The 21,961-nt window shown below is 42.5% G+C and overlaps 1 protein-coding gene across 3 annotated transcripts in view; it reads left to right on the plus strand.

The window, feature by feature from the left end:
• The window catches only part of PTPN14 (protein tyrosine phosphatase non-receptor type 14), a 183,120-nt gene that overhangs the window by 114,568 nt on the left and 46,591 nt on the right, over positions 1 to 21,961 (plus strand). For all 3 annotated transcript variants that reach the window (XR_008444559.1, XM_054024345.1, XM_054024346.1), the window contains exons 4-7: positions 12,624 to 12,721; positions 15,527 to 15,594; positions 18,343 to 18,413; positions 18,888 to 18,975. Coding sequence is in view for 2 of the 3 variants with exons in the window: in XM_054024345.1 (XP_053880320.1) it covers positions 12,624 to 12,721; positions 15,527 to 15,594; positions 18,343 to 18,413; positions 18,888 to 18,975 (325 nt within the window). In the remaining variant the exon portion in view is untranslated. The remainder of the gene's footprint in view (positions 1 to 12,623; positions 12,722 to 15,526; positions 15,595 to 18,342; positions 18,414 to 18,887; positions 18,976 to 21,961) is intronic.

A 21,961-nucleotide genomic window follows, 5' to 3' on the forward strand; every position in this document is an offset into this window, starting at 1 on the left:
CTACCTTCACTTCCCCTCTTAAACCAGTTTGGTTTTTTTAACCAGCATAGCTTTCTTCCTTAATTGTGGCTTTGTGGCATCTAGTGAAGTATACTTAAATGATTCCCAATTATCGTTCGCATTTTTCTGATTCAATTCTTTCTCCCAATTGATTTGGCTCATAATTGTTTTCAGCTCTGTGAAACTGTCCCTATTAAAGCATCAAGTATATAGATGACTGTTCTGGAATTTATTCCGCTTGCACATTATAAAATGTGATCAAGTCAAGATCAATTCTACTTAAGCTACCATTAACCTTTAGTTCTGTGATCAGTTCTTCTTAAGACAAGGTCTAATATAGAATTCCCCTGTGTTGGCTGCAGCACTTTTCGAGTTAGGAAATTGTCCTCTACATTTAAGTACTGGCAGCATGAGACCTCCAGCATATGACACTCAAATTGAAGTTCCCCATGATTACACAGTTAGAGTTGCCAACCCTCTTGGTTTCACCAGGAGTCTCCTGGAATCGGGCTTTATCTCCCAGAGGCTACTGAAGCCAAACTGGGAGATTTTTAGGTGGCTAAAAGTCGGCGGCACGCAGGGCTAAGGCAGGCTCCTGCCTGCCCTGGTTCCACGCCACTCCCGGAAGTGGCCAGCATGTCCCTGCGGCCCTGGGGGGAAAAGGGGGACGGGCAGGAGCGGGGGCAGAGCGTCTCCGCAAGCTGCCTCCGCCCTGAGCCCCAACTCCGCAGCTCCCATTGGTTGGGAACTGCGGCCAATGGGAGCTGTGAAAGTGGTGCCTGCAGGCAGGGGCAGCATGTAGAGCCCCCTGCCCCCCCCCCCCCCCCCAGGAGCTTCAGGGACATGCCGGCCGCTTCAGGGAGCCTGCCTTAGCCCGGCTGCGCTGCTGACCAAGAACCGCCCGAGGTAAGTGCTGCCTGGCTGGAGTCTGCATCCCGAACCCACCCCCCCCCAGCCCTGAGCCTCCTCCCGGAATCAGCGCCCCAAACCCCCTCCCACACCCAAACTCCTTCCCCAGCCCTGAGCCCCCTCCCGAACCAAAACTCCCTTCCCGGGCCTGCATCCCGCACCCCCTCCTGCACTCCAACCCGCTGTCCCAGCTGGAGCCCCCTCCTGCACCCAAACTCCCTCCCAGAGCTGGCACCCCACACCTCTTCTGCACCCCTGCCCCAGGCTCAGCCCAGAGCCCCTTCCCACACTCCAGACCCCTTGGCCCTAGTCCAGAGGCCACACCCCGACCCCAGCCTGGTGAAAGAGAGTGGGGGAGAGCAAGTGATGGAGGGAGGGGGAATAGAGGGGACGGGGTCTTGGGGAAGGAGCAAGGCAAGGGTGTTTAGGTTTGTGTGATTAGACAGTTGGCCACTCTACACACAGTTCTCCCCCCTCCCCCTGCACTTTATAGATAAGTGCATAAGCAGGCAGTCATCTTGTTCCTTAGTGTAATTTTGTGGTCTGTAGCAGACGCCAACTGGTACCTCATTTTGTGCTTTATCTGTTAAGACATTGCTTCATGATCATTCAAGATCATTTTCTTCCGAGTTATCGGTGACTTGGAAACAGGTAATGCCATTTTTTTGTAGAGCGCTACTCCCCATCCCCCTTTTGCCCACTCAGTCCTTCCTAATAGCTTATAATAATTGATTTTAACATTACAGTTGTGCAGATCATCCCACCAGGTTTCAGTAATGCCAGCTAGACTCAATTTATGCTCATAAATGAGTGATTCCAATTCCTCTTGTTTGTTACCCACACTCTTAGCATTGATGTATAGGCAATTCAGGAATTTCTTCTCTTCATAGTTTCTTGATTAAATTTGTTCTCAGCATCTCAATTTTGAGCTGAGTGCTCCTATATTCTTTCTTTTTGCCCTCCTTTTTGCTATTAGTTTAGCCCCGTGGTTCTTGCAACAATTTTTTTGGTGGCCTCAAAGTACGGCCACCAACTCTTGCTGGTGGCTGCTCTGACAATTTTTCCTAAAATGCTTAATTAACTTTAGGAAAGACAAATAAATATGCACATACATGTCCAAATCATTGTAATTAATTTATGTAGGGGTTTTTTGAAGACTCAATAATAAAAATAATATACAGTTGACTGTATTCTTTACTGGACCTAAACAGAATAGAAACGCAAATAAGGTGCTTTGTACGTTCTTGTCTTTTGTTGTTCTTGATTCTTTTACTTTTTCGGTTGCCTTTTTTATTTTAGACTTGCTGGCTAGTAAGTGTGCTGCTGTGAAAAGTGATACTTGTATGTTAATATCCCTTTTCACAGCCACCCAACTAGCTACTAAGTCTACTGTGAAAAGTGATATTACAAGCATACAAATACCACTTTTCACAGCAGACTTACTCAGCCCCAGCATGCCAGGGAACAAATTAAGCCCTGGATGGGGAAGTGCATAGGGAGACAGGAGGGCCAGGGGTGATAGGGGCAATGGATAGGAGGCTGGGGGAGGCAGCGGGGGCAAGGGGTGATGAGGGGGTAAGCATGGGCCCAGAGCCCACTGCCGCACAGCCAGGGGCCAGAGCCTGAAGCCCTGCGCCCAGGGGATGGGGCCTGGGGATGGAGCCCGGGGATGGAGATGGAGCCCGAAGCCTCGTGGCTGGAGACTGCTGCCTACCATGCCAGGGCTGAGCCTGACCCCTCTGCCCCAACAAGGTGGGGAACTCACTGGCTGCCTGCTCTTCCAGTGTTTGTGTTTCCAGAAGGGAGCAAGACCCAACCCCTGCTGGTGGCCCTGGGGGAGGGGCCACTGCTTCTCTCCCCCCTTCTCTGCCTTCCTCCCCTCCCCCAAATCACCACCCAGGAGGTTGTGGCAGCATGAAAAGCCCCTAGTAGCAGCACCTGGCCATGGTGGCTGCATTTGAGATACACTGGTTTAGCCCCCTCAAGCCAGCCTGTCCCCACAGAGATTGGTCCCCTTTCTACTGAGGTGGAGGCTATCCAAACTATACAGACCCCTCTCCCCGCAGAAAGTGAACCGATGTTCCATACAACCAAAGCCCTACACCACTCACCTAGCCACAATTCACTTCCAAACACATCTGGCAAAGATGCTGAATGTGATAATGATTAGCACCTGACCACTAGGAATTTCACTAGCAATTCAATTCACATTGACCACCAAACGGCAACAGCTTTTGATCCCCAGTGAATTTGGCTGGATTTGATTTGAACTAGCAGTTTACACAAGAAAAAATTCAAATCCTGTTATTAATCCCTCGAGCCATCCAGTTCCAAATCCCAATGTCTATACTTTTTTTCTTTCTTGAATGCCTGATTCTATTCTTACACCAATTTGATTCCATTGATTTCCCTAGAATTACTTCTGATTTACAGCAGTAGGAGAGTAGAATTGGGCCCATGATGCCCGAAATGCATGTTTTTGTTTGTAATCTGGTGGTGCTTATGTACAGCGTGGAACAAAATAGATCTGAAATCTTGATGGGCAGTCTTTTTTAAAATGCATAAATAAGAACAACTTTTAAGCAGTAAATTGAGCAAATGGGGCTTGCAAGTAACATGAGCAATGCAGCACTATTTTTTAAATAAGGATATATCTTTAATTAGTTGTGCTAGGTTTTCAAATTCTGCTGCCTTTAGATAAGTGATTATATTGTAGCTGGGCTTCAATTTGAAAAATATTAAGCATCTTTTTTGGGAGCTTGAATCAGTTTGGTCTGGTAACTTGCCTTTGCATATGCTTCTTACTGCTACTGGCAATATGAGTAGGTCAGTTAACAGTATGTATTATCTGAACATATGCCCACAAAACGCCCGCTGAAATGAATGGAATGTGACTCTCTGTGAAGTTGACATTTTTGTTAATCAAAGTCGTTCATCTTCTGCTATCCCACACACAAACCTCCTTGTCCTTTTCAGTAGGCCACTTACCTATAACTGTGGATATTTTTTGGTTGCTTGGAGGTTCCCCTCCTCAAAGTCCAGTTGGCAGATTTACTACATGAGAGATTTGCTAGCCTGCAGGATAGTGTTGGCCTAGTGGATCCTCTGAGCTTTAAGGGATGGAGATGCACCTAGAATCCCAAGGAAATTCCCCAACTGACCGTGAAAAAACCTTTCTGAGAAGAGTTACAATAGCAGGTTTGCAAACAGGTGCCTTTAAAGAGTTTTGTTTGTTTAAGTAGGCAGAGGAAGGTGATAGGAGTTGTGTATTTGAACTATCCTCTCTTTTGGTCCTGTGAACAAATGTCATGGGAATAATGCTGGCCCAGCAAGGACCTTTTGTATCAGTAGGTAGGGCCAAAAACTCCCAGAAGATGTTTTCTTTTTCTTTTTTATTTCACAAAATGAAATGTTATGTTGTTGTTTTTTTCACCCAGCTCTAGAAGGCAATTCTGATTCTGGTTTTGCCAGGGTTTGTTGATCAGTCGCCTGCAGTTAACCTGGAATTTCTTGATGAGGCTGTTCAAGCTCCAGGATTTTCTGACCCAGGAACCTTTTATTTATGACTGCACTTAAAAGTTGGCATGGACAGCTTGAGTTTCTAAAGGGAGGAGTTTGATGGGTACAGTACAGGCTCTTCATTTTCCTTCAGTTTTTCCTGGCTAGCCTGCTGAGGGTCCCGTCTCTAATCCTCCCACCCCCCTCCGTTACAGGGTGTGGTGGACTTTCACAAAATGACAATCTTCCAAAATATTACTCTTTAGTAGTGAAACACAGCTACTGTATTTGATATTCTACCACAAGTCCTAGATAAATGGCTGGCATTAGTATCCAGAAACTTCAGGCTACCATTGGTAAATTGGTTGGTGCAATTCCAGTGGAGCAAGTTAGAGTTATTCTGGTATTTGTTATCAGAATCTAAATTATTCCAGTGACAGAGATGAAGACTTGCCATACTCTCGCCTACCATAAAATCATCATTATATACATTTTTATTTTTAAAGTGCCTTTAGATTAAACTGTACTGATTGAATTACAGCTTCTAAAATCTGTTTCAGCACATCCAGGACCAGAAATCATAACCCGATATATTTATGTCAATATACTAAAGGTTGTATCTGGATGCCTGAAAGGACTGAGCATTTCCCTTTTTTCTATTATTATTTCAAACCCTATCTAGGTCTGCAATGAGGAAAAGTTATTGCCCTCTCTTGGATGCTGTTGGCTTACCACAAACTCATTTCACATGGGTATCCCCTCAGACTGGTGGAGATTTGTCTACATTACAGAGATTCACCATTTCAGTCAGTGCTAATTAGCACCTTCCTTTGCACTCTCAGCACGTAGGCCAATGATTGAATCAACATGGAAGATGAAAATATAAGAGACAAATGAATTTAAAAGGAAAGAAAGGAAATACTTTTTAAAAAACACACCACACGCAATCTGTGGAACTTACCGCCACAAGATATAATTGATTTCAAGAGCGTAGTAGAATTAAAAAGATTTAAATTGTATGGACAACAAGACTATCCATATTGGAGATGCTAATATTTAAAAAATAATTCTACCGAGGGATGCAAGCATGCTGTTAAGAAGAAACTTCCCTTATAGGCAGGCTATTCCATGATTGCCCACTGCAGGGTTTCTTGTTTCTTTCTCAAACAGAATCCTGGACTAGCTGGACCAGTGTTTTGATCCAGCGTGCCACTTATGTTACTAATTTGACATTACAGCCATTCTCTTCTTTCCTCCATTAAAAAAACCAAAACAAAACTATGTAGTTTAGCAGTTACCCAACAGATCGGCTGGCTCCAAAGAGGTACCTAATGAGTTATGAAAAACTGCTAGTCAATCCAGTAATTACATCATTAGGGACAATTCTAAAGGCGTTGTACCTCTTGAGTAACTAATGCACATTTTGCAAGCTACTACCAAGAACTTGTGGTTGTTTTTCAAATACATCCAATGTAATCAAATTTTAAAAAATCTTTCTTTTTAAAACATTCTTTAATATATTTATTTATACTTGACAAAAATTCCCAGCAAAATCAGACTTGCATTTATTTTTAAAAAACTAGAAATAACGCTTGCCAGCCCTCCAAAACTGATGTGTCTGGCAAAAAAGCCCACATCTTTGATGCACAGTGGAGGCAAGTAAAATAGAAATATTCAAAGTACAATACTGTTCACAGTATCCCCTTCAGTACATAATGTATTTTATTGTTCTCTAGGTGACTTAGCCAAAGAAATGAGATTCTCTGTTGCAGACAGATGCTGCAGGAGTGTAAGGAAAGTAGCCTGATTGCCGCTGATCATGCTGTTTTCTTTTCTTCACAGGGGGATTGTTAAAAAGAAAAGAAATAACGAAGAATGTTTGAATCTAACTTGGTGAATGTGTATGTTACGGGGATGCCCTCCCTATCCCTATGTCAAATAATTACGCACACTTGGGGAGAATCCCTTTCACAGTAGAAAAGATCTGCTGTAGCATCTCCTGAGGACTGGAAGCCAGAAAGAGGAGGGAGGGGTCCTGATTGATTTGTACAGCTTCCTCTGTCCAATGCCCATTCTTCTCAATGCTTGTGTACTCCACCCACCTCCTGGGTGTGGCGTTCTGTCCCATCTAGTGGCATCAAGACCACTTAGAGAGAGAGAGATTAATGAGTCTGTTCTACAGCCTTAGCTAACAGCCAGTTGGCTTTTAGCTCGTGCTGTAGAGCAGGGGTAGGCAACCTATGGCACGCAAGCTGATTTTCAGTGGCACTCACGCTGCCCGGGTCTGGGCCACTGGTCCGGTGGGGCTCTGCATTTTAATTTAATTTTAAATGAAGCTTCTTAAACATTTTAAAAACCTTATTTACTTTACATACAACAATAGTTTAGCTATATATTATAGACTTATAGAAAGAGACCTTCTAAAAACGTTAAAATGTATTACTGGCACGCGAAACCTTAAATTAGAGTGAATAAATGAAGACTCGGCACACCACTTCTGAAAGGTTGCCGACCCCTGATGTAGAGGCTCATGCACTAAGCTCCAGAGATGTCCCCGGTTTGGTCCTGCCTGCTGACTGGGGTCTGTCAGCATTACCCTTGTCTTGCTGCAATGCCAGTTTATAAGCACCACAAGTCTTGAAATATTCATTTGGTTTAAATTGAAACATAAGGGCCTGTATTTTTGGCTCTGGTTTTCCTGGATTCTGGCTGTAGTGTAGCTGACAGCCATTTATGGGTATGTCTACATAGCCCGCGGAAGCGAACCTCTGAACCCAGGTCAATGGACTTGGGCGGGCGCTAGCGCTCTAAAGATAGTGGTGTAGACAGTGAATTGAAGTTGCAGCTTGGGTTGGAGCTTGGGCTCTCTGAAGGTTGGGGAGCATCAGCCCTGCTAACCAAATCTGTCCACCGGAGCAGTTCTCTAGATGTGCAGCAGTTACATTGTCCTCTGCCGAAGAAGCAGAGATCAATAGAGTGCTTTGAATGCAATGTTTTCCTTACAAAGTTCTATCTGGGAGTTTGTAGCAAAAAGGAGAAGGACCCAACACTGATATGGCTCTGCGGGACTGATTCACGTACCTGCTATCTTTGAACGCCCCCATAAACTTCTCAGGATGATCTCTCCTCCAATATTCACCATGCCTGTCCCTCCTTAGCTTTTGAGATTTAAGAAGTTCACCACCCAAAATAACAAAAGTCTAATACAAATGGGGAACCTGATTATTTTCTTGTTATAATAGGGACATCGGTTATGCACCAGACAGAGTGTGGTGGTTGAAGCATGCCAGTAGGTGAAGTCATGTTGCGAATACTAAACCAAAAATATTGTAAACAAACATGACAATGAAACCAGTATGAAAGATAGTGCTGTGCTAAATTTGCAATGCAAAATTATACAGTCAGTTGGAGTTTCTCGAGATGAACGCAGCTGTAGCTAAGACAAACTCTGTATCATGGAATGAAGTTTTAAGCCTGCACCCTTTTTCCACGTTTTTAAGCTCATTCGTTTTTTCTCTTTTGTGGTATTGACTGATTGATATTGGCAGGTGCTATATTTTAACAAAGTTCAGATCCTTTCTGATATCTAATATCTGCTTGCAGTTTTGTTACTTTTTAAAGAACAGGGCTCACTTATTGAAGCAATAGAAACAAATATACTCGTAATGGTTTCTATGTTTACTGAATGGAGTTGTGGGAAATTATATCCTTGTAATTATGGTTTTGTTCAGACTTGTTGTCCACTCCCATTCCCCTTGGAATTAACTACAGGCTGGCAAACAGCGGTAGCCTTTATTAAACTTTAAAAACTATGCTCAAAAAATGTTAACCCAAAATGAGCAAAGAAGATTGAACCTCGGTTCTCAATTCATGTTTTTGTTCTCTCCCCTTTCCCCATAACTCTGAACCAGGGCTTCATAACTATGAACTTCTTGGTTTCTGCCATCTTGTGTAACAGTTTGTATCAATGTGCAACCATGTTTTTGTCTATTATATTTGCTTATTTCTCCAACATATAAAACATTGAAAGTTTATAAAATACATATTTTTATCTACTTTTCTGAGACAGTTTCTCTGAAGTGAATATTTGTTTAGGCAATTTAAAAAAATGTTTTATTCATCTAGGATTCTAAGTAAATATTTAATTTCAGTTAAAACAAAAAACACATAATCTTGGCTAGTGATATAATAACGTTTAATGAATATAATTTCATATGAAGGAGCCCTAAGGATTTCACAGCTTGTGGGCCATAGCCTGACTCACCTGCTGAACGGGCACAGAGCCAGACAGTGGCCTTGCAGCATGGATGAGCTGAGTACCTACGGAGCAGTAGTGGAGTCTCTCCTCTATTCCACCCCTTCCTAGAAAGTGGAGCCCATGACTTTTTCCTCCCAACACATACAATCTAGTGTGATTTCCCAGGGACCCTGCATGTTGGAGTATGACCATCCCCTATCCTGGAACAGAACCAGAGCAACAGTCCCAACATTTGTCCAAAGAGCTCCCATGATTCCCCTGTCAGGGGCCTCGTATTATCTCTCAATCCCAACAGGCTTCTCCCAACCCTAGCAGCCTCTAGGTTTTACTCTGTTCCTGTCAGGGCTACATTTTTCTACTATACCCTTAGGGATTGTACATCCATATTATTCTCCTGCAAGCAAATGTTTTCTACACAAAAAGAAAATGCTGTGTTTATAACTTTTCTCTAATTTCAGATAGCCTTTTTTTTCATGGTAGCTTTTATGATACACACCCCCAACAATCAACCCCCTTTAAAAACAAAAACAATCACCAAAAAACCATCACCAACCAAAGCTAAAACTGGAATTTTCGGCTTAAACTCAGCAGTTCATATTCCTTTAAAGTAGATCAAAGAGCGGGCATGCCACACGTGTTTTTTAAAATTAACAAAGTGACTTTGGAATTGTACCCATCCAGAGCCTGTTAATTTCCTTTTTTTAAGAAAAGAATGATTGACTGAAAATTGTCCAAGCAGACATTTTGTTTTGTAAATATAAATAAATAATTTGCTCCAGGTTGAGCCCTTGCATGCCAAAGTCTCAGCCCACAGCATACGTTTATGACCAAGTTATAAATTCTGAAAATAAGGATTTATAAAGAAAATGGTGACCACCTAGTAGAAATAACGTAAGCAGCTATGACTTAACTCTTTGTGCAAGAGTACTATACAGTGATGGTACTTAAAAACTTGACAGATGCTTTAGATAGGCAAGGGCATGATCTAAAGCACACCTTCTATTGACTTCAATGGGCTTTGGAGCAGGGCCTAAATAAGAATTCTTCTTAGCATATGCCCAACATGCCTCAAGTGGCACATGATCAGGATTCATCACCAAATTTGGTTGCTGATTGGGTCATTAGCTTGCCCGGCCTGGGCTGGGTATTGACGGGGGGAGCGTGACATGAATGCTGGTCCATGCTCCCAAGCTAAGAATTGCAGTTAGCTAACTTCCATATCTGTAGCATGTCATACAGCAAATATGGGGAAGTACAAGGGAATATTCTAATAAATACTGAGTTAAGCGTGTGTATTTTAGATAAGGTTGGTAGGTTTTATATTTCTACTGCTTTTATTTATTTATTTATTTATTCATTCATTTGGATTTCTTTCTTTTTACCATAGGTATGGTGACCAGATGTCCCATTTTTAAAGGGACAGTCCCATTTTTTGGGACTTTCTTATATAGGGGCCTATTACCCCCCATCCCGTCTCATTTTTTCACAGTTGCTATCTGGTCACCCTAACCATAGGTGTGTGTATATCGGAAACATTAGCAAATATTACAAAAGAAATAAATAACCAATCTCCATACCCAGCAGCCAGTCAGGTTTAATATATGCTATCAATTTAATACAATTCAGCACCGCGCAACATTGTGCCTTATACAGGTGCTGTAAAAACATTCAGGTCAAGATTTTAAAAAGTGACTTGTGCTTGTGGCTGTCCCCATTTTTTAGGGTTACCATACGTCCTCCTTTTCCCGGACATGTCCGGCTTTTCGGCACTCAAACCCCTGTCCGGGGGGAATTGCCAAAAAGCCGAACATGTCTGGGAAAATGCCGGCCAGGCACTTCCCCTCCCGCGGCGGCTCTGCTCCTCCCCTGACTCTTCGGCTCTGGTAAGAGCCGGGCTGCCCGAGCGCTACCGGCTTCAGGCAGCCCCCATGCCTCCGGACCCTGAGCCGCCGGAGCCCGGGAGGGGAAGTGCCCGGCTGGGGGCGCAGGGTCCGGAGGCAAGGGGGCTGCCCGAAGCCCAAGCGCTACTGGCTTCACGGTTTGCTGGGCAGCCTCCAGACTCTGCGCCCCCGGCTGGGTGCTTCCCCTCCCGGGCTCCAGCTGCGCTGGGGAAGCGCCGGCCGAGGGCGCAGGGTCTGGGGGCTGCCCGGCAAACCGTGAAGCCGGTAGCGCTCGGGCAGCCCTTTCCGCGTGGCTGGGAGTGGGAGGGAGGAGGGGGCGGAGTTAGGGCGGGGAAGGGGCGGAGTTGGGGCTGGGGGTGGGGAAATGGGCGGGGCCAGGGCCAGTGGAGGGTCCTCTTTTTTTATTTGTTAGATATGGTAACCCTATCATTTTTGGGTGTTCAATGTGAGATAATATAAAGGAACTTGGTTATCAGAAAGGTGGGTGCTAAGAACTTTCCTAAAATCAAGCCTTTTAAAGGTGTTGCAAGTTGAACACAGAACAGAGGTCCCCAAACTGTGGGGTGCGTTCCCCGGGGGGGGGGGGGGGGCTGGGGCGGAGGAATGTTCAGGGGGCAGGAAGGGTGCACCACCCAGCCCCACTCCGCTCCCAGCTCTGCTCTGACCCAGCCTCAGCCCCCAACCATGGCCTGGCCACGACCCTGGCCCCGGCCCCTGGCTGCGGCTCCATTCCCGGCTCCAGCCCCACCCTGGTTGTGGTTCCAGCCTCAGCACTCCTACCCCGTCCAAGACTCCCCTCCCCCCTGGAGCCGCAACCCTGTTCCTGGCCCTGGCCCTGTGGGTCAGGGGGCACAGACAGGCAAGGAGGGGCGTGACACTGAAAAGTTTGGGGACCATTGATCTAGAATTTTGAGGCACCCAAAATCACTAGTTATTTTTCAAAATCTTCTCATGACTTCTGATGCAGTAGCTGTTGTATCATCATATATTTTCTGCTGTTCATGTATTCTGCACTGTGGCTTATCTATAGTTTTTGCAGGAACTGTGGTTGAAATCCTGGCCCCACTGACGTCAGTGGCAAAACTCCCATAGACTTCAAATCATTTAGTGTGCAGATGTGAAATTATAAGCATAGTGTCCCCCTACCTCCATTTAAGGTGATGGCAAAGGCAAGTCTGGCAGTCTTTCTGCCTGGCTCTGGTGCCATTTCTTTGCAATTTCAGATTATCTATGTTTTGCACAGTATGCTGAATTCCAGGCCACACAATCCCAGAGTTGTGAAATTTGAGATTGGAGGCAGAAAGGCCAAGCAGAGAGGCTGTGTGCTATTCTCATTGGTTTCATGCTTTCCTTTCTCACAATCAAATTGTTCAGAGCACATTGAAATTAATGTGAGTCTTTCAATTTTCTTGCATGCCAAATCAAAACTTATAAAATGAAACTGGTTGTGAGTTACCAGAGCACAAGAAAATGCGTGAAAATATTTTAGCTTTTATTTTATTTATTTTTTTAAATCTAGTAACCCAAAATTATCTGCAAAGGTTTTTTTCACCCACTTTGCCCAAAATTCAACTTTGGGCTTTAAGTAAACTTGAAAAAATTCAGCTCGAAGGGGAATTTCTCTAATTTGAAGGAAATGAAAATGGGCTTTACACTGAAAATGCCTTCTTGATCAAATTATAGTGTTGCTACTATTGCTGTAATCCTGAGAATGCAGGTCTCACCAGAACTTTGGTGCTGTCTAGTGGCAAGATCCTGAATCTCATTTGTGCTGATTTAGGAGTTCACTCTAGAAGAATATGAAAGGTTTTATTAGATTAAAATGGAATTCTGATTTCTCTCTTTTGTACAGTTGGGAACAATGGTCCTGATAGGGATCACATTGGTGATTTTAAAGTGCTGTAATTAAGATTGTATGTGTGGCATCTGCAACATACACAGTACAATTTAAGTACACAACCTTTGCGTAAAAATGTTCTGTCTTCAGCAATTGTTCTGTAGAAAATATCCAAGTATATAAACTTTGGGTCTCGTTTTGTTGTTTCACTTATTGACAGGTATCAGTATTACCTACAAGTGAAAAAAGATGTTCTTGATGGTCGATTGCGTTCTTCGTTGGATCAGGGGATCCGGCTGGCTGGCTTAGCTGTGCAAGGTAACGTTAAATTACCTGCTAGTTCTCTTCCAACATTGCCCTCTAGAAGTGTTCATTTGACACTAATTAGGCCCACCGCAGTTCATGTTAACGATCATTAGTCTTTCCATTGATTTCAATAGTAGTAGGATTGGGTTTTTGATGAATTACTTGTACTGTCAGGTGTAGAATCATGGACTGGATCATAGATACCATATAAGCATTGTTCAGCTCCAACATTGGATTTTCTGGATTAACAACAAACAAATCTAGATTCTTCTTCTAATAATAGTGGACTACTTTGTAAAATGATGGGAGCTGACTGTTTCTCAAATTTTATTTTCAGTGTAATTCTATTTTCAACCTGAGCTTAATTTTGCCTTTAATTAAAAATTCACTTTGCTGTAGCGGGCACTTCCTATCAGTAGTACTATAGAGTACATAATAGTGGTTATTACAGCTGTAACCTAGTAAGTAGTGAGATAAAAAGTATGCTTATAATATAGAAAAATAAACGTGTATTAGGGTATAATATCTCTCAGGCCATCTAGTTCTAATAGACTTTAATAGGCAGAATTTCAAAACTTGATGCAACAGATGTGCCTGCTGAAAAGAATCCAAATGTAAATGTTCAAATCAGGTAATTGTACATACAAATAGTAGCTAATATTATTAAAATAATAGCACAGTTACTGGCTTCTCAAAAATTAAAGATTTTTGTGGTACAACAGGTCCCTAGGTGTTTTTGAAACCTATTTGAACATGTGACCATCCTGTGTCTTCTTATTTGTAGAGCATTCTGTTGCTGAAATGAAATTTTCTAGAGCTTAATTTGTGACCTTCTGGAACTTGAATTTCTGCATGGTCTAGTAGTTAGGACAAGGACCTAGCAGTAGAGAACTTGTGTGCTACCTCTGACAGCCACTGACTTGCTCAAAGGCCTTTGTAAGTCTCTTGTGGACTGATTTTCAGATCTGCTGAGCATCTTCCATCCCCACTGACATCAGTGAGAGCTGTGGATGCTCACCACCTTGAAAGCCAAGTCATTAACTTACTCTTTGCCTCAGTTTAGGAATACTAATATTCACCTGCTTATAGCACTTTGAGCGCCCAGGATGAAAGCTGTTGAATGGGTGAAGAGTAGTAGTATTCAGTAAGTTAATCTGATCTTTGCCAGTGCTGGTAGAAATACCTTTGTAATGTCCTATAGGGTGTTCAAAAACAAAAGGAAAAAACAAATCCTAATGTGTTCTGTGACCATTGCCCTGAAATCTTTTAGTATAATTGAATCTTTAGTATAATTGAAAAGAGATGTCCACCTTGAACTTTGCAGTACGGTTTAATGAGGTTTTCCTAAAGTACAAGTCCAAGAATTGGTGATGGACAGACACCAAATTGGATTACACTGTCTCAATTTGGGATCTTTCCAGTGGCTTTGTGCAGGCCTCACTTACCATATAATTGTCCATTCTCCTGTCTCTGTAAGTAGTTTGAGTAATAATCACTTCTTTTGTTGTGAATTTTCTGCATAATCTGTGATCATGATAGATAGCTGCATCTGACACTTACTCCAATTTTTGTTGCTTACTCATGACATTGTGTTGCTGTCTTTTATCTTTTGCACATGATCCTGTAAAGAGACTTAGAATATACTCAATTATTTTGAATTGCGTTCTTTGTGTTTTATGTCCATTTTGATTCCCTGTTTATTTTAAAACATAACTCTGAGGTGAAACAACACGAAACGGCATTTTTGGCATCCTATGCTACGTGAAATTGTCTAGAAGCTTAGCAAGAATGTTTGGCTACTGTGATTTATAGTGGGGATTTCCAGCTTCTAAAATACTAGTATATTGTAGATGGCGTTTGTTCTGGTTCAGTTAAATAAAATAACTTTCCAGCAAGTTCATTCTTTAGTTATAAGCTGTTGTGTATTTAACAAATAGATACAGCTAGATGTGGCTTTTTTGGGGTGGGAGAGGTTTTTGTTTGGGGTTTTTGTGTGTGCATGTTTCAGAAGAAGCATTTTAATTTTTAGGAAGCACTTTCAAAACTGCAGTATTTTAAGAACATGTAAACCATAATAATCCTTTGGGTGTTGCATGTGGGTGACTAAGAGCAGTGCTGTGAGTGCCAAGATTGTATCCACTCCTTAATGGATAGAGAGAGAGAGGGGGCAAATGAGAGGGAATTGCCAGGATGAGGGAATAAAGTATTAAACTAGCGCCCCTGGCAGGAACTTTTGGCTAGCCTGGTATATATCAGTCTGGGATGAGAAGGAAAATCCAAATTTACTTAAACCTCTGCTGTTCATTGACATTGTTAATTTTCAAGGGATTTCAGCCTCCTGGGATGTTAATCCAGCACCTTTCACACAGGTCTTTTGTGGTGTTTTAGCAAAAGCTGAGTGAAATGTTAAGGGCCACTCTGTACTGTGTGTTAGGGGAGGATGGGAGCTAATGAGAAGCAAAATGCCTACCAGAGGCCACCCTATCTCTTTTTGGGGTGGCAGCAGCCAATGAAGCATTAGTACGGAGTACCAATCCCTGCACTCCAGGGAGTGGGGTACTGCAAAAAAGGAGAGGCTCCTTGTGTAATTGTGCCCAGGTCAATCTTTAACTGGTCTTTAGTGACACCATTATCTCATGCATGGACATAATTTTTTAAACTGGTGTTGAAGGCCTAAGTCCTACAAACAGTTGGTTTCTGTGGGAGAACTCACACACTTAAAGTTAAGCATGTGAGTCAAAGGTTCACAGGATTGAGGCTTTAGTATCCATGGAAAGTGCTATGTAATATGAGTAAATGTGGTGTTGTTTTTTCCAGCGGATTTTGGTGACTATAATCAGTTTGAATCTCATGATTTCCTCCGAGAATATGTTCTGTTTCCTATGGTGAGTTACTTTTTTCCCCTCTTTATTTCATTGTCTCCTATGAGTAATTCCTCCATCCTTCAGAGATGGTGTTGTTGATAGCTCAATGAAAAGTGTTAGTGCTAAATTTTTAAATGACTAAAGTAAGCTTTGCCTCCAAAGAGATTGTGTTTCATATGGTTTTAGCTAAACAACTACATGAAGCATGGATTTAACCCTTCATGAGCTCTATTCATGCTTATTTCTCCCCTAGGAACAGATTTCAGTAGAAGAAATATATTTACTTGAACAAAGTATAAAGTTATACAGCATTTAACATATTCCTGATGGGAGTCTGTGGGCAGTATTGCAATAAAAACAGTAAATAATAATGGGATGTGAGGACTGGCTCATATAACAAATGCAATCTTATAGAGCAAATCATACAGTCCTTACTAAAGAAAAATTCCCATCAAAATGGATCAGCCTTTTGCCTGAATAATAGGTGAATCAGGACTTCAGGTTTTGGCCCACAGTGAGTGTGCAGTAAAAGTTATTCAAATCTAAATCTGAAACTATCAAATCTTTCAGATATTTAATGAACTATTTTATGTTTATTGATAAATTCTGCAGAGGAATGTAAAATTGCTGCCATAAAAGAGAATGAGGTAAAAGATACCAGCTACTTTGATACCATAGCAATGAGCAATTGATGGGAGAATGGATAACTTTAAGAAGTTGTTGAGGCTAAGCTAGGCTTTAGCTAAGACCAGCAACCTCACAACCACAGAACTTCAGCTCAACCTTCATAAAATTTTGATGATCAGGCTCTGATCTTGAAATTCTTTCTGAGTTGAAATTAAATTTGTAGGGATTGTAAAGCTATAGGCGTTTTCATCAGATGGCATGAGTGGTTGAGAAATGGCAATTGAATGTCATTTATGTGTGCCGGGAATTCAGATGTATCTGAGAGAAAACTGCCAGTGGAAGGGGAAAATAACGAGCCTACGTAAGTGTAAGAAGCCTTATGTTGCATATGTCATGGCAGATGGTATTTAACTTCCACTGAGAAACGCATGTAGAGTGACTAGCAGAGTTCTTGTTTTCATGAGGCCTTTTTTCCCATTTACTACTAGCTATTTTGGTGTTACTCCATGAGGGGGATTGTTTATCATATTGGGGGTAACAGCTTGGGGCAAGATTATGGCTGCACTGTGGACAGAGAGATTTGCAGTGAATCTACCACTGTGTACCCACATTTCAAAGGACTGCGCTCCTGAGATTTTCAGTACACTGCAATTAGTTTTCTGTCAGTAGAAAAAATAAAGATGGGTCTCAAAATTTGGATATGGAGCTAAACTTCTCCCTAGTTTGAGGGAGTTTGAATCCAGTGTTCTGGATTGGGCCTATCAGTTGATATCTTCTTTTTCCGTTCCTGCCCTCTGTTGTTGTTTAGACTATGTTGTCTGACTTCTGCTTTGTACCTGTCATCACGCTGTCTCTTACCTCCCTCTTATGCTGCTACTACTACTATTATTCTATTACTTATTAGTTGTATTACCGTAGTGCCTAGGAGCCTCCTCATGGGCCAGGGCCCCATTGTTCTAAGTACCGCACAAGCACAGACATCCTCCAAAGCTGAAGAGGTGTATTGTTTCTGCCACTTCCAGCCAAAGCAGCTAGCCCTTGAGGCATGTTGTCCTCCAGCATTGAGTCACCGATTCTACTTCGTCCTTTCCCCTGGGCAGGGTTAGGTAACATAATGGTAAAAATCCCTACAGGGCTGAACTACTGCTAACTGTTGTAGACTGCCCCAGTGCTAGAGCAGCGGTCAGGAGATTTATGCAGCCCTTGGGAGTAGATAAGGTCTCAAAGTGGAACACTGATTTGCTGAAAAATATATTATTGCAGTGTGCTGGTGAATGGGGGAGGGGTAGCTGCATTTGGACTGTGTTTGATCTTGTAAGGCTACATTATGTGTCAAATGGCATTTCTTCAGTGGAAAGAACAAAGTTATGTACACAGAACACCCCACAGGTGTGTGGCTATGTACAGGCACGTACCATGCCATTTTTCATTAGCATGCTACCACTTTGACATTTTTCTGTGGCAGAAACAAATATTGCAGGGAGGCCTCCTTTGAGCAAGAAACAGGCAGTTTAGCCACATACAATACACACAGCCTTGAGGCGTATTTTTTTTATATGAATATAATCATTTTGAGGTTTTGCTAGGTAACTTTTTCATTTTCCTTTTTTTTTTTTTGCTTTCATTTTATGGGCAGACTTCCTTGCCCCAATTGATTTCAGAATTATTCCTACTATACACACACTATAACATTTACAAAATGTACAACAATTTCCTCATCAACTGTGTGTTGAAAACACAAGGCAACCTTTACTATGCACTTAAAGGAACAGCAAAGCTTTTGATCCTCCTTTTTTGAAACAGTTATTAAAAGAAAGGTGTTGGGTCTTTCTGTTCTGTATTTGGGAAGATATTTCTAGCCCCCTTTTCGTTTTGAATTAACAATCTTCTTAAAATTTCCAATCCCCCCAAGTTTTCCCTGAAGCTCTGGTATCTTACCCTCAGAAATTTTTTGGTAATAACAAACGAATCCAGATTTCCATTGCAATCAGTATTAGGTATCATCACTGTCCTGCAAGCTTAAAGACACGTAGCAACCTTAAAACATACACCATCACAATGTATCTGTTCTGTGTTTTGCTTTGTTTCTTTCCTGATTAGTATCCCTCAATAAACAGAGTGTTCTTGTTTGTATTCTTACAGGATTGGACTCAAGATGAAGCAGTCCTGGAAGATCTGACTCAAAAGGTAGCTCAGGAACATAAAACTCACAGGTGAGTCCCAAAATGTTAAGATACAGCTCTGTTCTGTTTTCACTTGCAGTAGGAAACTGATACATATGGCTATTCTTCTGCTACTTTAAGTTGGGTTTTTATTTAGTTTGTACAGAAGTTAATCAGCTTCTCACAAAATTTTACAAATATAAAATAGCCCTGGTTGCCAACCTGTTTTAGACGTTGGAGTAGAAAGTGCCTCTCTGTCACACTGGTTGCTCCTCTCTAGATTTGGACTGTGCTTTCTACCTCCTACTAATGACAATATAGAGAATGAACTAAAATGTCTATCCCATCTTGATAATACAAATAATGATCTGTTTTAATTATATTGTACATTTTCTTCAGAATCTCAGTAGTATCTAAAGTGAGTCAATCTAGATTATTCTGAATCTGCCATTTTTTGGCTAGAACTTTTAATATGACTTGTTGTACTGAACAATTTCTTGCTGTCTTATGTTGTTTTAATTGTAGTGGCATACCAGCAGCAGAAGCTGAACTTATGTACATCAGTGAAGTGGAACGCCTTGAAGGGTTTGGACAAGAAAGCTTTCCTGTGAAGGTATGGGGCTCTAGTTACTATTATTTACATAGCCTTCTTACAACCCCGATCCAAAAAAAAAAAAAGGAGACAATTGAGGGGTATATGGTGATGTGTGTATAACTCATGTTATTGTAAACAATATGTGTATATCCAAATGAAGAATTACCAGATTGGAATGGTAGTGTTTTAGATCCATTTTGCACAGGGATAAATGACTACATCAGGTGCATGGCAATGGAGAATCAGGACCCTGATTTTATCCTGGCACAGCCGTTGATTTGCTGAGTTATTGTTGGCAAAAGTCACTTAACCATCTATCTCAATTTCCCCATTTGTGAAATGAGTAGAACAACACTTGTTCACTTCACAGGAGAGTTGTGAGACTTTATTAGCTAAGGTAGGATGTTTAGATGGTGGTTTGTGTAACTGTACTAGGTTCTGTCAGCTGAACAAAAGCAAGGTAATGTTAGGCTAACAACTGGTTGTTGTTTTTTTTCAGGGTTTTTATGCTGTATTTTTGTCCTTTTTATTCTGTATTCCCTTGAATTTTTAATCAGTTTTCCTTGTCTTAATGCCCCGTGGTGCCATCTGCAACCTGGTTAAGTTTGAACAGCACATGTCACTATGATCCATTGGGTGGCTAAAACATTGAACACTTTTAGCCCGTTCTGCAATTGCAAACTCTCCTTCTGTGCTTATTTGTTATAAATACTGGACTGCTCAACAATTCTCCTTGTCCCCAACCCCAGGCACTTCCTAGTAAAAGTGTTTTTCTGCCTCTCCTGCTACTGAGATAAAAAATAAGAGAACCCTGAAGTTAGCCTGAAGGGACAAAAAAACTAAACAGATTGGCTGATTGTAATTTGGATCTTGTGATGGTCTCCATTGAAGTTAATGGCTTTTTCCCTGGAAGGCAGAAATTATGTGGTCTTCTGATGTCAAATCTTTATGCATCTAAAAGAAATAAAAGGTTTGTTCTGGGATTAATTCCCATTAAAACTCTATACTGTGGCAACTTGTTTTCTTAACAGAATTTCTCATTCTGCCTGATTGTTGTTGGTGGTTGCTGGGTGAAGCACAGTTGCAGATGCAGAAAAACCTCCACTGCCCAGGAGAGCTGGCAGGATAGATGTATGGACAGACACAATGTATTGAGAGACCCTCTTTTGGAGATGGGCATTCGAGAGCTGATTCCTTTTTTCCTTCCTTTCTTCCTTCATTCTCCCTCCACCCCCCCTTTAAAAAAATCTTCACCATTTCTTTGCTTATTACAGCTCTTCCCATGTTTAAGCAGAGAACGTCCAAACCACAGCAGATTTGGAGTATAATTTGAAGAATTCTGGTGTATGCAGCGTTGGGAATCAGTGCATGTACAGGGCTTGAAAAATGTACCAGACATCTACTTACTGGGGGATTAACCCTTGCTAGCTAGAAATAAATACAAAATGCACGCATGGGGCACACTACCAATGAATCTTTGGGACAAAATCTAGACGCCTGCTCATCCAAAGAGCCTGAGAATGAGAAGATAGCTAGGATTTCTAACAGGGTGTTGTCTTGGACACTGCCAAGGGAATTAATCTTTTTGTATCACCCTGTTGGTACTAGGCATCTGATAAATGTGAAGCTTTACCACTCTCCAGAAGCTGGAAGGGATACAGGATTCTCTCTCTTCGCAAAACAGCAGTGTAGCGAAGCAAGACTCACCGGCGCGGCACCTCCTACTGGTCGTCCTGGGAATTAGCTCTTTTCCCATGTACGGAACGCCCTCTGCTGGCTGGTGTCTCACCTGTCACTGGCCCCATGTCCCTCCCGGACCCCGGTGCCCTTTACCTCAGGGTTCTGCCCCAGCAGTACCCCCACTCTCTGGGTCTCCCCTCTCTGGGGAACCCCCAACTCTCTAAACCCATCTTGCCTCAGTGGGCTACTGCCAGTCATCATCTAGCTCACTGGGGCAGATTGCAGTCTGTAATAGCCACTCATCATTGGCAAGGGGTTAGGACCAGCTGCCTCTGCCTAAGCCCGGGCTGCACCTCTGCAACCCCTGTACCTGCTTTGGCTTTTAGCCAGGCCTGCAGCCTGGAGCTCCCCAGCTCCTCTTGCCTTTCCCCAGCCCTGCTCTACTCCCTGTACGCTGAGTTCCCAGGCAGCCAGGTCCTTCTCTCGCCACAGCTAGAGAGAGACTCCTCCAGCTTCTGGCCCACAGCCCTCTTATCAGGGCCAGCTGGGCCCTAATTGAGCAGGCCACAGCTGAGGCTGCTACTGCAATCAGCCTAGCTTGGCTGTTTTAACCCCTGTTCTCCAGGAGTGGGGCAGCCACCCCACTACAAGCAGTCAATGAAGAGAGATGGGTTAGGGAAGTCCACCTTCTATCTCTTTTCCAATATGTCCTGAATGGTGTGAGGGTGCTGGTGAACAGAAGGGAGTCTCCAATATTCCTTCCCCTTCTATCTGTTTTGGTCCCTTTGGTCCAAATACTGTGCGTGTGTCTCAGCCATGCCTGCCTCAGTTGCAGCTCATAGAATTCTCCCATAGCAGCAGCAGAGTGATAGTGTCACTGTGGCCCACCTATCACTGAAACTCTTACTAATTTCATGTGCTGAAGCTTTGCAAACCAGTAAGCAGCAGCTGAAGCACTTGGACTACCTGCCTACAGATTCAGGAAGACAACACTGCATCAGTTTACATTTGGCTCACGTTTGGATTTATCTCTTGGCAATCAGAAGAGCTATAGACAAATTTCTTTTTGTAAAATCTTCAGAAATGTGATGGTGTAAGCACCAGCCCTCCCAGGGAAAGCTTCCCACTTGGCACTAGCAAGTGAATTTTTTCAGGTTTTGTATATGGGATGTCCCTGTTTGGCTATTGCATGTCATTCTGGACCATGTTAAATAAGAAGCCAAAGTGCCTATTCTGTACAAAATAGGAAAAACAGAAATGTTACTTTGTATTTCAAAGAACTGAATTCATGTTCTCTTCAGTGAATGAAGGTAATATTACTTAT

The sequence above is a fragment of the Malaclemys terrapin genome, chromosome 3 (genome assembly GCF_027887155.1).
Source record: "Malaclemys terrapin pileata isolate rMalTer1 chromosome 3, rMalTer1.hap1, whole genome shotgun sequence".
NCBI classification, from domain to species: domain Eukaryota; kingdom Metazoa; phylum Chordata; order Testudines; family Emydidae; genus Malaclemys; species Malaclemys terrapin.